This window comes from Miscanthus floridulus, chromosome 18 (genome assembly GCF_019320115.1).
Source record: "Miscanthus floridulus cultivar M001 chromosome 18, ASM1932011v1, whole genome shotgun sequence".
Taxonomy (NCBI): Eukaryota; Viridiplantae; Streptophyta; class Magnoliopsida; order Poales; family Poaceae; genus Miscanthus; species Miscanthus floridulus.
This window is the reverse complement of record NC_089597.1, coordinates 44,083,396-44,101,271: the sequence shown is the minus strand read 5'-3', so window position 1 is coordinate 44,101,271 and position 17,876 is coordinate 44,083,396. Positions and strand designations below refer to the sequence as shown.

Below are 17,876 nucleotides of genomic sequence, written 5' to 3'. Positions count from 1 at the left end.
AGCCTAAAAAATAAACAAAATGGCATCATTTGATGTTTCACAGTCGGGTAAGTAGAACATGAAATGGACAAAATGCCATCCACTGTAAAAATTCAAGGTGTCACCACATACAGAAAATTGTGCCAGGACTTCAATGAAGCTCCATCCAACATAACTTAGGGAGGGGATGCTATATATGATAACCAAACAGATTAGTAGTACATATAGGCCCTATTTGGTTACCCCTCCTAAAAATTTTAGAAACTAAAATCTGGATAGAATTTGCCTAAAGAACCAAACACCTCATCCTAAAAGCTTCTAAAAACTTTAGGAGGGGCAAAAAACTTTAGAAGCTCCACCCCTCCTAAAAGCTCCTAAAGTCCATCCTGGACCCCCACTACCTCTCCTTTATTGCCCTACCCCCCCTCTCTCTCTCTCTCCTAGAGGAGGGTTGTATGGTCTATTTGCTAGTGCATTTATTGTTTTTAGTCAGTTTTAGAAGATGGAACCAAACACTCTTTTAGGAGGTTTAGCAGCCTCATAAAAGCTCCTAAAACTTTTAGCTCCTAAAAATTTTAGGAACTTGAAACCAAACAGGGCCATAGACTCATGAAGCATGATGGGGATAGAGAACGTCTAAGAACAGTTTTTTTGCTAATGGGAAAGTTGAGGCACAGAAGCTTACACTGTCTTGAGAAAGCCTGCAGGAAAACAATGTCTTTGTTCGTGGTGCTAGCGGGGAGTAAAAAACATGCTTCCTCATTTCTCTGGTTCTATACATGGAAGGCACCCAAAGAAGATAAATTGAGCAAAGCCAAAAACTAAACCAGATGTAGATCAGAAGGAACATTTTTTTTAAACAAAGATCAGAAGGAACATGGAAACTAAAGGAGAAGAAATGCACACCTAAGTATCTGAGCTGTCACTTTGGTGAGCCTAGCGTGGCGGCAGGGGAGGTTGGCCGGGTCCGTCGATCCGCAGCTCCAATTCACCGTGCCGGAGTTTGGGGAGAGATGCTGAGCACGGCACGGCCACGGCCCCGAGCACGTCCACTCCTCCCATCCATCTCTGACCGCACCCGAGTCCCGATCTGTGCCCCTTCCCGAGGTCCACCAATGGCAGCTCTCATGTCTAGATGTAAGAGGAGCAGGATGAGGAGGCGGTGCCGACAGCTGCGGCGGATCAGCGGGGGCAAAGGCAGGAAAGGATGGAGGCCGCGCGCGTAGCTGCCGATAGGGCCGTGTGCTGCATCTGCCGCGGCGCAGGTAGGGAAGAGGAGAAGGCGAGGAGGCAGAAGCGGAGGCGCCGAGGTGCGGCTTTCTATCTCGGAGGCGTCGCGGCTTCCTCCTCCCCTCCGCGAAGGGCGTGGGCGGCGTGCGAGGAGGGCGCGGGGGTGAGAAGCCTGGCATCCCACATCTAATCGTAGTCATCAGATTTGATTTAGATGTTTTATTAGCCCTTGATTTTAATGCAGATGAATTACTGTGTGCATTTTTCTGGGTGCATAGTGGTCGGAGGTTCTTAGCGGGGGACCTAGTATAATTTTGATTGTTCCATTATAGTAGAGATTTATCGATCTTTTAACTAAAAAAACAAAATCACCTCTAAAACCACTCCAAAGCAGGCCAGAAAGATAATCTGAACCGTTGAGTTTAGGGAAAAGATATCTTGTTCTAGAGTTTGAGGAAAATACGACAATAGTAAAACGTTCTAGCGTCTTGTTTGTTCTCTATTGGGCCCAAAAACTATTTCTTCGTGAATGGCCTAGGATCCATCACAAAAGCACAGGCCTCACATTTCTCCAGCCGCATCGCTGTCGCCGGCCGGCAGCCGCCGCAACCTTCTTTCTACGATGCCTAGGAAGCTCAAGCGGAAGGCTCCGGCCTCACCGGCGAGGCACGACACTTCGCCGGAGCCCTACCCTTCCCACGCCTCCCCCTCCTCGGCACAATGCCTGGCAGTCCGCGACGCCCTCCTCGCGTTCCACGGGTTCCCCGAGGAGTTCGCGCCCTTCCGCCGCCTCCGCCTCGGTGGCCGCTCGCCTAACCGTGACCCTCGGCCTCAGCCTTTGTCTCCCACAGTGCTTGACGGCCTCGTCATCACCCTCCTCTCTCAGAACACTACCGATGCCATCTCGCGCCGCGCCTTCGCCTCCCTCAAGGCCGCTTTCCCCTCCTGGGACCAGGTGAGCTATTAGCATGGAGTCAATGCCTGCGCACCAGTGCCTTCCAGAAGCTTCTACAAACTTCCGGGGTCTAAACTCACTCACTTCCTTCTATTCCTATTTGTTTCGTTCTGGAGGTGGTGGATGTGGAGGGGAAGAGGCTGGAGGACGCCATCCGGTGCGGCGGCCTGGCGGCGACGAAGGCGGCCAGGATACGGGCCATGCTGAGGGACGTGAGGGAGCGGAGGGGCAAGATTTGCCTTGAGTACCTGCGGGAGCTGTCGGTGGATGAGGTGAAGAAGGAGCTCTCGCGGTTCAAAGGGATTGGACCAAAGACCGTGAGTTCGATCTCCTCCTTGTCCTCTTTCAGCGATGAAGTGATTTTCTGTTCAGGTTGTTGAAGTTCTGCAACCGTCGATGCATGACATGGATGGACCATGGTGAAGTAAAGGCATTGCTTTTGATTTGTTGTCAAAAAAGGAGGGCTGGTGGGAGGTTGTTCAGCCTTGAACTTTGAATGAACGACAGTTTGATGAGAGGCACCATATGGCGATTTAAGGGCAAGGCGGGATTTTTGTTGAGCTTTTCTCTGTGCATTTACCTTAACTAGACTTTTTGTGAGGACTGCAAATGTGCATAGGAGTTCTGATGCCATGTTTAACAAGTTCCCATTTTTTGATATATGATTGAAATGTGTGCAAATGTGCTTAAAGGAAGAAGTAAGTCTTTCATAAAAAAGAACAAGCCATGCTCCTTGATGGGAAGCGGTTTATGTTTAGACTGGTTTCACTCAAATATTGATGTGGCTGGTGGTGGTCACTGACAACCAATTTCGTCTTGCAATGAATGCCCAACAGAAACAGGTGACCAAAAGCTTGTTGCTGGTAGCTTGTCCTAGGTCCTTAAGTTGGAGTACATTTTTTGGGAACTGTTTGTTCTTAACTAACGTTAACTACAACAACTGCTGGAGTTGTCAGTGTCATCCTTCGGAGGTATTGCTCCATCAGTCCATTGTTTTAGTTTGCATGATAATTGTTAGCTGGTGAGTCATGTGAGGCATGTGATAGTGATGAGAGGGAAAGGGAAATGCAGGATGTTCCCGTGATACGGCGTTGCCGCCGGGAAGAGCGCAGAGGAGAATGGAGGAGTAGGCTGGACTGGGAATTGGAGCGGAGAGGATAGCGTGGCAATGGCGCAGTGGGGAGATCGCCGGCGGCAGTGGCTGAACCGCACGCAGCCACCGTCGAAGAGGAACCCCACCCGCTCAGGGAGGTTCTATTCTTCTTCGATGCTAATTACATTATTCCTAAGCCACCTTTATAGTTCAGGTGCTTTCCTAACAAACCAAGACTCAGATCCTAACAAACCAAGACTCAGATCCTAAAATTCCTCCCGCCTGATTGCCTTTCCAAACCAACTAAGACCGACTCAGCCACTGTTGGCCGTGGTAGGCCTGGACCTACGCCGGTACTGCCGGTCTACAAATGAGTCCACAACATTTCCCTCCTCCCCAACAAACAGCTCGTCCGCGAGCTGAAACGCTGGATAGCGCTCCTTGAAGTCGGCAATCGGTTCCCAAGTAGCATCAGCAGCGGAGCGTCCATCCCAGTGAACTAAGAGCTCCCAACGGCCCCTGTTAAGGCGAGCCCGGACCACTTGAGACGGCGAAGGAATCACACGGCCCCTCAAAATGTCTGGGAGCGGCATGATGGTAGAAGGAGGGTCACCGGTGTACTTCTTCAGCAGAGCAACATGAAAGACATTGTGGATACGTGCCTTCGGAGGGAGCTGCAGTCGATAGGAGACTGCACCAATTCGCTCGATCACCATATATGGCCCATAGAAATGCGGAGCAAGCTTGGAAGGGTTGGCGGCCTCTGATGGAGCCGAAGGAGCACCCAGTCGCCAACAGCAAACTCCACATTGCGACGCCTCTGATTGTGATGCTCCCGCATAGTGTCCTGGGCAAAAACAAGACGATCACGGATCTCTGCCAAGAATGTGTCGCGATCCCGGAGCTGGTGATCAACAGCAGCCACACGTGCAGCGCCCGGCGTGTAGGACACCAGGGCCGGCGGAGCCCTGCCATAGACCACTTCAAACGGCGTGGCACGAAGTGCAGATTGGTAGGATGTGTTGAAGCAAAACTCTGCCCAAGGCAGCCACTGCAGCCAGGAGCGCGGGCGGTCGCCAGCCAAACACCGCAGGTACATAACGATGATGCGGTTGGTGACTTCCGACTGGCCATCTGTTTGGGGATGAAAGGCCGAACTTCGCTAGAGCTTGACACCGGCCAGTTTGAACAATTCCTCCCAGAAGTGGCTAGTGAAGACCGTGTCACGATCGCTGACAATCGAGCACGGAAAGCCATACAACCGGACGATGTTGTCGAAGAACGCCCGAGCCACGGACTGTGCGGAGTAGGGATGGCTCAAGGCCACAAAGTGGGCCATCTTGGAGAAGCGGTCGACGATGGTCAAGATAACTGACTTCCCGCCGACCCGGGGAAAGCCCTTGACGAAGTCCATGGCAATGTCGCTCCAGACAGAGGATGGTACAGGCAGGGGCTGAAGGAGGCCAGCCGGGTGGAGGTGCTCCGTCTTGTTGCGCTGACAGACGGCGCACGCCCTGATGTAGTCGCGCACCAGCCAGTGCGCACGGCTGTTGTAGAACGAAGCCCGCAGCCGGTGCAAGGTCTTCTGGACTCCCTCATGGCCGGCCTCATGAGCATCCCGCAGCAGCTGTGGCCAGATGCTGGAGGTCTCGGGCACAAAGACCCGACCACGATAGAGCAGCAACCCATCGATCAGCTGCCATCCATCCGGGGCTGTGCCAGCCGTGAGCTGATCTCGGAAGGCCTGAGCCGCCGGGTCGGCCTGCAGCTCCTCGCGGAGGGTGTCGTAATCTGCAAAGAGGGGCCCGGTCAGGGCCAATGCTGTGCCCTCCTCATCCCGCCGAGACAGCGCGTCGGCGACGATGTTGAACCTCCCGGCGCGGTACTCAACCGTGAGGTCGTACCCGAACAGCTTGGAGACCCAAGTATGCTGCGGAATGGTCGTCAGGCGCTGGTCAAGGAGAAACTTGAGGCTCCAGTGGTCGGTTCGGATGATGAACGCGCGACCCCAGAGGTAAGGCCGCCAGTGACGGACGGCCTTGACTAGCCCAATGAGCTCACGCTCATACGCTAGAAGCTTGGCATGGTGAGGCGCCACCGGTCGGCTGAAGAAGGCGATGGCGCCATCACCTTGGTGCAGCACAGTGCCAAACCTGGCACCGGACGTGTCGCAGTCCACCACAAATCGCTTGGTGAAGTCCGGAAGTTGCAGCAAGGGAGTGGTGACCAGGGCTGATTTGAGGGCGAGGAAGGCGGACTCCGCGTCAGCCGTCCAAGTGAAGGCGTCCCGCTTGAGGAGGGCTGTGAGCGGCGCCGCCACACCGCCATAACCGGCGATGAATTTCCGGTAGTAACCGGTGAGGCCCAGGAACCCCCGCAGCGCTCGGGCCGTACGGGGGCGTGGCCATGCCTCCACGGCCGCCACCTTGTCGGTGTCCATGGCAACCCCCTCGGCTGAAATGATATGGCCGAGGTAGGCCACTGACGGCTCGCCGAAGTAGCACTTGGACCTCTTGGCAAAGAGACCGTGATCGCGCATCAGCTGCAGCACAGTCTTGACATGTTCTAAGTGCTCAGCCCACGTGGGGCTATAAATTAAGATATCATAAAAAAAACCAAAACAAAGCGGCGGAGGAACGGCTTCAGCATGTCGTTCATAAGCGCCTCAAACGTCGCCGGCGCGTTGGTGAGGCCGAAGGGCATGACGAGGAACTCGAAATGCCCATGATGCGTTCGGAAGGCGGTCTTGGCGATGTCGTCCGGATGCATGCGCACCTGATGGTATCCGCTACGAAGGTCGATCTTGGTGAAGAAGCGGGCACCCTTGAGCTCGTCCAAGAGCTCGTCGACCACCGGGATCGGGAACTTGTCTTTAACGGTGACGGCGTTGAGAGCACGGTAGTCAACGTAGAAGCGCCAACTCTTGTCGTGCTTGCGGACCAGGAGCACCGGGGAGGAGAATGGTGATGTCGACTCCCGGATGATCCCCTGGCCGAGCATGTCCTCGCACTGCCGCTCGATTTTGTCCTTGAGGAGCTGCGGGTAGCGGTATGGCCGCACCGCCACAGGTGGGGATGCCGGCAGGAGGTGGATTCTGTGATCATGTCGGCGTGGTGGCGGTAAACAGCGGGGCTCCTCGAAGATGTCGTGGTACGAGTGCAGCAGCTCCTCCAGCACGGCACGGGGGTCAGCGAGGGCGCGAGCAGCCACGCCCCGGTTGTGCATGCCGGTCCAATGGTGGGAACGGCCATTGTACCAGAAGGACATCACCAGGGCGCCGAAGTCCCAGACGATTGGTCCTAGCGTCCGAAGCCACTGGACGCCAAGCACCAGGTCGAAGCCGCCCAAGTCCAACGCGAAGCAGTCGATGGCGAAGGCCTCGCCGCCGATGGTGACCGGGGTAGCGAGACAGACCCCCGGACTACGCACCCGATCACCGTTGGCCACCATGACGTTGAGGCCAGCGCGTGGGGTGACGTTGAGACCCAGGCGCTTCGCGAGCGTGGAGTGGATGAACGTGTGGGTGGAGCCGGTATCCACCAGGGCGCGCAGTTGGACACCCCCCACTGTCTCCTGCAGCAGCATAGAGTCAGCCGAATTGAGGCCAGTGAGGGCGTGGAGGGAGATCTCCAGGTCGTCGATCTCGCGGAGCGGATCTTCCTCGTTGTCCGCCAGGTCCATGAGGAAGACGCCCTTGGCGGCGCACTTGTGGTCCTTGCTGTACGGCTCGGGGCAGAAGTAGCACTGCCCGTTCTGCCGTTTCTCCTGCATCTCCGCCGGCGTGAGCCGTCGAAAGCGTGGCCGCGGACCCTCTGTCCTGTCGTCCATCGCCGCAGTGCCGGAGGGAGCGGCCGAGGCCGACGCCATAGCGCGGCGGCTCGAGCCCTTAGGTGCTGCCGAGCTATTGACCGTGGACGACTCGGTTTGACGCTGCTCGAACGCCCGAGCGAGACTCATGGCCTTCTGGAGGTTGGCCGGGTACTGCATCTCCACGTCGTGGGCCAGCGGCTGTCCTAACCCGCCCATGTAGAGGTCGATGATGGTCCGTGTGGCGAGGTCGTCGCAGCGCGCGAGCAGGGACTGGAAGCGCCGTGAGTATTCCTCCACCGTGCCCGTACGGACCAAAGCCTTGATCTCCGCGATCGAATTCGTGCGGATTGGGGGCCCGAAGCGGAGATTGACGAAGTCGACGAAGCGTGGCCACGGCACCATGCCGAAGTCCCGTTCCATTTGATAGTACCACTCTGCTGCGATGCCATCCAGGTGCAGGGAGGCCATCCAAACCTTCTCGTCTTCCGGAACTCGATGGCCGCGGAAGAAGTTCTCACACTTGTTCAGCCAAGTCAGGGGATCAGGCTCGCCGTTGAAGGTGGGGAACGGAATCTTGGGAGGTCGGTGCGGCTCATGGTTGCGATCAAAGAAGCGGCTGCCGACGCGGTCCCCGCGTCCGAAGTCGCGCCCGCCATGATCTGCGTAGTCGCAGCCGCCAGGATCCGCGTAGCCGCGCCCGCCGCGGATGTCGAAGTCGCGCTCGACGCGATCGTCATAGCCGCGTCCTCCGCGGCTGTAGAAGCCGCGATCGTAGCCGCGACGGGCGGAGTCGCGTGCGTCGAAGGGGCGGGTGAAGCGCTCGCGCTCGCGCAACGTGCGGTCGCGGAACGATGTCCAGGTGCGGTCGCGCTCCAGGTCAAGCACGTCATCTTCCTCGGTGCCGCGGAAGGGATCGTCGTCGCCGTGATCCTTGCCGGCGTCAGGCTTGCCCGTCTCCACCCGAGCGATCCTGGAGTCATGCGAATTGAGGCGATTGTTGATGGTGGAGAGCTGACTCAAAATGCGATCAAGTTTTGCATCCATGGCCGCAGGATCAGGCGCGGTGCCGGGCATGGCTGCCGATGCATCGGAATTGCTCTCTGATACCAAATTGATACGGTGTTGCCGCCGGGAAGAGCGCAGAGGAGAATGGAGGAGTAGGCTAGACTGGGAATTGGAGCGGAGAGGATAGCGTGGCAATGGCGCAGTGGGGAGATCGCCGGCGGCAGCGGCTGAACCGCGCGCAGCCATCGTCGAAGAGGAACCCCACCCGCTCAGGGAGGTTCTATTCTTCTTCGATGCCAATTACATTATTCCTAAGCCACCTTTATAGTTCAGGTGCTTTCCTAACAAACCAAGACTCAGATCCTAACAAATCAAGACTCAGATCCTAAAATTCCTCCCGCCTGATTGCCTTTCCAAACCAACTAAGACCGACTCAGCCACTGTTGGCCGTGGTAGGCCTGGACCTACGCCGGTACTGCCGGCCTACAAATGAGTCCACAACATCCCGTTAGGCAGCTTTTCTTTTCATCTTCTTTTTGAGTGTATGCAGCTTGCGTTTCATGTTTCCAGTGAAAGCTCCAAATATGCATTGGGGTACCACCTCTTCTTGTTATTGAAATGTTTGCTGGCAAAAAATAGTAAATATCTTGTTTCAAGATAAGGGACAGTAATCTTATGCCTTGATGGAAACAAACCATGTTTTTATTGGTTGAGCACCTATTTGTCGGCCTGGTGGTTGCCACCAACAATCAATTTTGTCTTGCAATGAATGGCTACCAAAACAGGTGAGCGAAAGTTATTCGCTAGTGACGTATAACTTAATCTAGGTTTCTTTTTGAGATACGATGTTATTTCAATTTTTTTGTTCTTAATTATTTTAGTTACAACAGTGAACAGTCACTGGAGGTTGTCAGTGTATTAGAGTTAGTGGCTGATATTGAGGGAACTTGATATCCTTATTCAAAGCAATGAAAATGGTCTATTCACAAGCATGTATCACAAACAGAGCTGCAATGTAAGAAATTGATCACTTGAAGATCAAAAGATGTAAAAATTTCTGTAACTCAGTGCCAAAGGCACCATTCAATCAATACAAAAATTCAGGTGGGGATCCTCCCCCCCACCCAGTAACCATAAAAAAAAATCTGGTTAGGTTGTTTAATTAGTCGTTTAATGCTTCGTTTTAGTTGGATGACTTGCCGTCGTTGTAGGCTGCTGGAGTAAGCAAGCACATATTGATGCCTTATTTAATATATGAATCTTACAACAGGTGGCATGTGTGCTGATGTTCTATCTACAGAAGGATGATTTTCCAGTGGATACTCATGTACGCAAATATTCATTTGTTGTTGTCACATAGAATCTAGACACTAGTTCGATGTGCATCATGTATTTTTAACAACAAATAATTTTTTTGGGCAAATAGGTACTCCGCATTACAAAGGCTATGGGTTGGGTTCCTGCAACAGCTAGCAGGGAGAAGGCCTACATTCATCTAAATAATAAGATTCCTGATGATCTGAAGTTTGATTTGAATTGTCTTTTTGTAACTCATGGGAAGCTTTGTCAGTCATGTACCAAAAAGGTGGTAAGTGATAAAAGCAAGAGTTCAAATGCTGCCTGTCCTCTAGCAGGCTACTGTTGTATTGGAGAAAAGCTTCAGCAACAGTGAAGGTTTGTGACTAACAAGCTTGCGCCACTGATGAAACATTTTGAAAACTTTATATCTCAAGTCAAATATTGATGGTGTTACTGTCAACTGATTTTCATGGTCCATTCACTTGTATACTCTGCTCAATGAGTTTTCTTTTCTTACAAAACTGAACACGTCCTGGTTGTTCAACATCAATATTTTGTAAGTGTAACATTTCTAATGCACTACTGAACTTATGGAGGTAGACAAATATAGGCATGAGCTTTGGTATGGAATAGGTTAACTCAAGCTTTTTGAAAGGGATAACTCAATACTATCTTATTGTTCAGTAATGGTAGTGCCAAATTATGCATTCTAAAAGGATTTGATGAAAAAGAACAAAGCTTTTTACAATTTGGATTTTTATCTGTTGCCTAATACTTTATTTGATGAGCTTTTCTTAGTCAGTTGACTTATCAGTGTTTGGGAAGTATGGTCTATTTTTTTTTCTTCTATTGTAGACATTGTAGAAGGAAAATTATATATCCTTTGCTATAGCTGTTTGCTTTGCTGAAATTTGCTATTCGTGGCAAATGCACCCATGACAATTTGAAAGTTCATACCTAATTGTTGTGACTATGTAGCGAACCAGTCCTGACATGTTCTGTTGCTGTTTAGGCACCATTAATGGCTATTGTTGTTTTGAGAAGAAGTTCATGAACCTCCCCACAGTACTACTGATAAAGCAATTTATGTGACATGGCTTTTATATGCCATTATTCAGTTTAAGGAGTAACAGAATGCATGGTTTCACCCTAATGTTTCTGGCTTTGTGGTTTGGCAAACCAGCACCTGTGGATTGTTACACGAACTAAACAAGTTCCAGAAGTTTGAGATTAATGACGGATCGAAAGATATCACATTGGTTACAGATTGGAGAAAACAATGAAGAGTGCCAACTAACCAATTGTATGCACATGGTCCCCTCAACTTTCTAATGCACGCGATCTCTTGTGCCTCAATCAGATGGCTTGTGATTTCCAGAGCAGGCAGTAGCTGAGAGCGTTCAAAAGGCTCTGCTGTGTTTGATTCGGCAAATGCTCTATCACAATCGGTGCAAACTTAGCTGAATGCTACCACCCCACTTGATTGAAAAGGACGTCTGCACTTGACTTCAACCGTGTAAACCTTGGAGCTTTGGATGGAGAAGATGTGGACCCTTGATGTGCATTTGTTGTAAATGCTTTGGATTGAAGCAGAGCAATGCACCATACCATGCTGCCATGTGATCCGAGTGGCCAGAGGCTTGCTTCATGCTCACATGAAGTTTAACTACCGGCACCATGGGTCGCAGTTGCAAGTTTGGTTGGGTTGTAATGAAATGGACTCTCACAGGTTAAACCTGGGAGCCTTCTGTTACTGGGAACATCTGGTGTCAAATCACTTTTTGACCTTTCTCTGAGAAGTAACCATTGCTTTGTATTTTGGGGTGCATCTTTAGACACTCATGAACCATGGGCTATCATCTTTTGCTTCGAGTGTTGAACATACCAGCAACTGTACCGTTAGATCACATGTGAGATGATACTTTTATAGTACTACTTGCAATTCTGCTTCTTCAGAAATTAGAATGTCTTAGGAACAAAAGTAATTGACACAAGGTGCTTTACTCTGTCTTTTCTTTTCATTTTTCTTTTGGAGGGGTATTTTCTTTCTGTTTGCTCCTGTCTGTTTCTCAAGAATCGTGAAAATGCAGTCAGGTGCAATGCAACAGGGCAAGTGCAGACAACGGCAGGTGATAAACAAAGAGCTGCCAATGCAAGCTTACAGAATTACACTCCACGTAAACAAAAATATCATATGGTAGTGTGCGATCGCAACTTGGTGGGGCTGTCGCTGCTCGTAGGGTCCACTTGCTAAATCCAAGTACTCCGGGCCCACCTGTCACTACCATCCACCAGCCATCGCAACTTGGTGGGGTTGTCGATGCTCGTAGGGTCCACTTGCTAAATCCAAGTACTCCGGGCCCACCTGTCACTACCATCCACCAGCCATCTTGGCCCCGCAGGCCGCAGCTGCTACAAAAGTTGTCCGGTAGTTCTGGACACTGACACACGAGCCCCACAAAACACTGGCCCAACTGCCATTCACGTGCATGGCAGCAAGGGGTCCTCCGGCCAAAGCCACATCCTACGGCTAGGGTTTTACCTCCGAGCCCGCTCAGCGGATCCGGGCCGTCCTTCGTCCCCGGCGGCGGAGCTCACTAGTCCGAGGCCCAGCGCGGCGGTGCCTGCCACCAACGCCCACTGCGCCGCGGGCCCCGCCACGATCTACACCTAATATGTCTCCTCCCCCACCGCACCTCCCTCACCCGGCCAGCCCTCTTCAATCTCGCCGGCCACCTCACCTCGCGTGGCCGGCCTTCCGTCCCTCGGACTCGACGACTAGTTGAGCGCTCGCGGTCGCTGCCGCGGCTCCGGTCGGGCGAGGGAAGGAGGAGGTTCATGAGGCTGCTGTAGGCTCCGTTGCAGCCGCCGCGGGCGGGAGTCCGTGATTTTGGACGCCCCACCGCGGCGAGATCCGCGAGCGCGTTGGCTGTTGCGCCGTGAGTTTCGGTTTCGTTGGCGGGTTGCTTCAGCTTGCTGAGAAGTAGGAGGAGGGGCGGCCATGGCGGGGTCGAGGTTCGGGTCGTTCAAGTCGGAGAAAGGCGACTCCGCCTCCGCGGCGGCGGGGGCGGCGGGTGGAGCGGCGCAGAGGAGGGACCCGTACGAGGTGCTCGGGGTGGGCCGCACCGCCACCGACCAGGAGATCAAGAGTGCGTTCCGACGCATGGCGCTCAAGTAAGGCAGCCACCTCTCCGCTCAGATTCAACCTCCTCCGCACCTGTGCTGCTTTTGTTGTTGTTTTCCTCGCCCCGTGTGGATTTTTTTTGGAAGTATCGTTCAAATTTTGTGCCAAAACAGGCACAGTTTTGGCGAATTCTGTCGCATATGTTGCGTGTGCACTTTTTAGTGAGGTTTCCAGTTATGTTTGAGCACTTTTGGTTTCCCTTCCTCTTTGTGACTTGCGAGCCATTTTTGTCTGAACATTGATGGGTCTGCATAGCAGTAGCCTGGTTTAGGATATCACTCATTTCGGTGTTTCCTTCTTGTGAATTGCGGCAGGTACCATCCGGACAAGAATGGTGATGACCCTATTGCATCAGACAAGTTCCAGGAAGTCACATTCTCCTACAACATCCTGTCAGATCCAGATAAGAGGCGGCAGTACGATACATCAGGATTTGATGTAATTGGCACAGATAATTGGTGTATTATGGTCCTTACTTTAATATTTTGTGACACTTGCATTTTATTCAGGCAATCGAATCCGATAGTCAGGAATTGGAGCTGGACCTATCGAGTCTCAATACTGTAAACACGGTGTTTGCAGCTCTTTTTAGGTAAAGTTTGTAAATGATGCAATATTTCTTCAATTCTTTGCTAGTTTGCATTGTGCTGTTGTGTGACGCTTTTTGTGCATGCACAATACATTCAGTAAGCTTGGTGTGCCAATTAAAACAACTGTTTCAGCAACAGTTTTGGAGGAGGCATTGAATGGGTCGGTTATGGTTTCTCAACTCCAGCTAGGAAACTCAGTGCAGAGAAAGGTTGGCAGCAGCTGTCCGCAATGTTCCTTTTTCCTTTTTAATAAGTAAATGCTTAATTGTCACATGTGGCCAGGTGGAAAAGCAATCGGCCCATTTCTATTCTGTGGACATAACTGAAAAACAAGCTAAAATGGGGCTAGTTTGTCGTGTTCACTCAAACGATAAGAGCAAATTCAAGGTTTGTAACCTTTTTTTTCATTTATCTGCACTATTTAAGTACATTTCATGTGGTTCTGGTGTTCTAGTATTCTTTATCTACCTTTTCTAGTATTTATCTTTATTATTAATTCTGTACATTGTCATTTTTTTGTCTTCTGTTTGGTTAAATTTGAATGTTTCACATTTGTGAATTGTAATACTAACAGACTAGCTTCCGGTCCCACACAGATTCCAGCTACATACTACATTTGGATGTTTATGTCTAAAATGGAGTTGTATATATCATCAAATACAACTTATTCTTTTTTTTGAGGGGTCAACAACTTATTCTACATTCAAAATAAAAGGCATCTTAATTTCTTGTAGCAAGTGGTTAAAATGGTTTGGATTTTTCATGGTTTCAAAGGTGACCAGGCGTCCAGCTGTGCAGGCGAGTCCGCTTAGACGCCTAGGCAACGCCTTTTAAACAGGAGGGTTTTAAATGGCATGCTGGGATAGAGAGGCTGGGTTGGATGTTCTGGTTTACCCTGTAAAACCATATTTAAAATGAAATGCATGGCTTGCATTGGATTATGTTTGGAATCTATATCTACATAGATAACAATCTATGTGTCTCAGCAGATCTCAATGGTACTAATATAGTAGGGGAACAAGAAACATTGCGAAGTTATTTCATTAATTGAGAGAATCTGAGCCTTCTAGTTATCTAACTAATACAACCAGATTGCCAATCAAAAGTAGTGGCATTAGGGTTTTATAGCTAATGCAACTGTATTTCCAAATCTATCCGCATGACTTTGCGGGCTATTTGGTTGTTTTCAGTTAACTTTATGCTAGTTTTCAAGATTTAGCTCCTTAGCAAGCTTTCTGGTAGTTGTCAGCAACTTGTACTGGTTTGTAACTTTGTATAAAGTCAGCATTTTCCTAGGCAATTGAATTTTCTTTCACAAAAGTGCAATGATTACAAGTCGTCCGATTAATCACGATTAATCGTCCTAATCGGTCCCTGGTGAACGATTAGGGGTACCGTCGACTTGTACAAGTCGCTTGATTTTCGTCCTAGTCGGTCCCATGGCGACTAGGTTCGACTAGACGACTTGTAAACATTGCAAAAGTGTGAGCGTAGCTAATGGTACCATGAGTGAACTTGAGAAAGTTCCCATGTTATTCTCCTATATCATAGTTTTATGATTCTACTTTTATTATTTACAAACATATTTTCTTTAAGCCGAGTTTCTTTTATATAATATGATGTGACTGCTCATAAATTTACGGCTTGTCTTGGACATCAAAGTTATCGATATTAAAATTCAGCTACTGTACTTGAGTCTTTTATGATAAATCTACTGATATTATTTCTATGACAATTCTAAATACTCCAGTATGCAAGTGGTTAAAGCATTAAAGGTTTGACTGTACTAATACAATCATACTAAAGCAACTATTTTGAATGGATGCATTATTGAACACATATGATTTGTTCCCTCAATTCTTTTTTCCCTTGTCCCTATGTTTCATAGATTTTCTTCTTTCAATTTCAGTTGCTTTATTTTGAGCTTGAAGAAAATGGTGGGCTTAGTCTTGCACTACAGGTATGTGCACTGGGTTCTTCTTTTCTTTTGTTTCTAACATGTTACTAGCAGAAAATTTAAAAAAAATATGTTAGTACCTTATTTTTGCAGCTGTAGGAATCGAATCATACTTAATTTCTTTTAATAATACACTGAGAAATATAACACCACTATTTATACATACTGTGAGTAAAATGAGTTTGTGATGACAACCGATTTGAGGACCGACAGCTAGGCATTGAGGATCCAACAACCGATGCTTATCGTGCCCCAAACGCAGCGATACCAAGTTTGGGCGACATGCACCAGACAGCCGTCATATGCATTGCCAGCCACCACCATCGTGGGCTCGTGACCCCCCTCATCCCTCTGGTCAAAATCCATTGCCAAAGACCTTGACACCGCCCCCTCTGTGCCCATTGTGATCAAAATTTTTATGGGATTTGCGCTTGATTAGGAAGGGGGAGGAGAGGAATTTAGGATTCAAGGCTTTGTGCACAGGGAGGTTGCGACTTGCGAGAGAGTTCTGTTGGATGAGAGTCTGGCTGAGGAAATATGAAGAAGAATGTAGATAAAGGGTACTGACACTATTGTGTTTGCATGTCAAAGATTTCCTTTTTATTTTCGAAATTGATATTTTTACTTAATTTGACGGGATGACAGAGCAGTGGTGACAAGGAAGGGTTAAGGTTGGTGTCCATGGCAATTTTGCAATTCATGCTTCTATAATGGCAATTTCGAGTTCAAGGCATGAAATTGTGTCAGATATGCAATTTGCCCAATATGTTTCCACAGTGATGATCTGTCATTCAAAACATGAGCAAATATTTTTTTAAGATCATGTTGTGCCTTGAGTATGGATTCATCTAGTGTGTGATCTATTGCAGGAAGACAGTGTGAGGGTTGGGAAAGTTACTGCTGCAGGGATGTATTTCCTTGGTTTTCCTGTGTACCGTTTTGAACAAAATAACCTGGTGAGTTTAGAAGATCAGTTGGGGCCTTTTGTTGTCAAAATTATTTTGTTGTCAAAATTATTCTTTTCTGGACCTACCCCTTTATAAGCTCTAACTACATTCAGGCAGCTGCTGCAAAGGATTCTGATGGTGCATTCTTTAAAAGATTGGATAGCTTTCAGCCATGTGACATACATGAACTGAAACCTGGAACCCACTTCTTTGCTGTCTATGGTATATTGCTTTTGTATTGTTGCAAAGTTAGTTAATTAAGGCAGGATGGAACTTCTTAAATCCTATTACCTTCCTCAGGTGACAATTTCTTTAAGAGCGCAAGTTATACTATAGAGGTTGTATGTGGTGAATCTTTTCCTGCCGAAAAGGAGATGCTACGAAATGTGGAGGCAAAGATACTCACAAAACGAGCTGAACTTTCCAAATTTGAGTCAGAGTATAGGGAGGTATGTTCTTAAGTTGTCTTCTACTCCCTCCGTTCCAAATTATAAGACGTTTTGGCTTTTCTAGATTCATAACTTTTGCTATGCACCTAGATATATGATATGTCTAGATACATAAAAAATGCTATGAATCTAGAATGCCAAAACATCTTATATTTTGGGACAGTGGAAGTATTGTTTTACCCCCATCAGGTTCTTTCTCTGTATTTGCGGTGATGAAGGAAATCATTCTCAAACACTGGGATTTTCAGGTTTTGGCAAAGTTCACTGAAATGACCAGCAAATACACACAAGAAATGCAAGCGGTATTATCTATTTTTCTAGTGTAGTTATTTTTTCACTTTCTTGGGACTATAAGGCTTTGTTTTTGTTATGCTAGCAGTAATCATTTTCCACTTCCAACAACATTCCAACTCCTTATGGCCCTTTTTAGATTGATGATCTTCTGAAGGAAAGGAATGAGATCCATGCTTCCTATACCAACAATCCACCTCTAAAACGGAGTTCCAGCAGGAATAAAGGCAAGTCACCTTCGAAAGTGGCCAAAACCGATACAGAAAAACATCCTCGGAAGGAAAAGAAAGTGAAGGATCACTGCATGGAGGGATATGGAAGTGACAGTGATAACTCAAGTGAAAAGAAATCAAAAGAGCGGTTCCCAAGGAAGAAATGGTTGAACATTCCATTCAAACTTGACAGGAGAAAGACATGCTGAGCAATGTATTATATGTTCCGCTGCTATTCTATTTTTTTATGCATAATCCTCAGCTGAACTCACCTTTCTTCTCTTTTTGATGTTTTTATAGGAAGTCCCTCTCGGCCCAACACTAGATTGATATACAGAGCATTTTCACTGTGGCCTCCCAAACCAAGCCCTCTCCCACTGTTACCACTTTTCTTCGTTGTACCCGAATTATTTCATGTAAAGATCACATGTGAGCATAAGAATTGAAACGTGCGTCGTTTTAGCTTATATTTTGTGAAGCCTGTGCTGGCAAGTGGCCGTTCATGGCATTGGATCAAATTGGGCGTGCCCTGCTTCCAATTCCCTGGTGCATGGGCATGAGATCTAGAGGATATATCTGATGCCTATGTATGGCATGTAAATTTGTATATGCTGCGAATCGTAGTACAGTTATATATTTGTGTTCTAAGAATCTTGAGTTACTGCTTCTGTAAATATTCCTCTACTGATGTAAATACAAAATTCCATTTCCCTCGCACTAGGATCCGTGTGCTAAATTCTAAGAATCTCGTAAGTTTTTTTTTTTTCACTGGCTTCTGTAAATTCTTTCTTTTCTTATTTTTACTGTTGCACGGTAGCTGGTGCTATGTAGCTAAACTGTGTGGAAACTCGATCGATGCATGCGGCTTAATTTAT

General features: G+C 48.6%; 2 protein-coding genes across 2 annotated transcripts; both read left to right on the top strand.

The window, feature by feature from the left end:
• The first annotated feature begins 1,597 nt into the window (after positions 1-1,597).
• On the top strand, positions 1,598-11,324 carry LOC136523134 (putative DNA glycosylase At3g47830). Its single transcript, XM_066516912.1, has 5 exons — positions 1,598-2,164; positions 2,281-2,481; positions 9,343-9,399; positions 9,499-9,746; positions 10,384-11,324. Exons 1-4 carry the CDS (start codon positions 1,832-1,834, stop codon positions 9,742-9,744), a joined length of 837 nt encoding a protein of 278 aa, XP_066373009.1. The 5' UTR covers positions 1,598-1,831; the 3' UTR covers positions 9,745-9,746; positions 10,384-11,324.
• A 717-nt stretch (positions 11,325-12,041) lies between these two features.
• On the top strand, positions 12,042-17,675 carry LOC136520766 (chaperone protein dnaJ 16-like). Its single transcript, XM_066514421.1, has 12 exons — positions 12,042-12,545; positions 12,870-12,993; positions 13,065-13,147; positions 13,243-13,354; positions 13,428-13,532; positions 15,055-15,105; positions 15,972-16,058; positions 16,163-16,271; positions 16,350-16,498; positions 16,747-16,800; positions 16,929-17,215; positions 17,302-17,675. Exons 1-11 carry the CDS (start codon positions 12,373-12,375, stop codon positions 17,208-17,210), a joined length of 1,329 nt encoding a protein of 442 aa, XP_066370518.1. The 5' UTR covers positions 12,042-12,372; the 3' UTR covers positions 17,211-17,215; positions 17,302-17,675.
• The last annotated feature ends 201 nt before the right edge of the window (positions 17,676-17,876 follow it).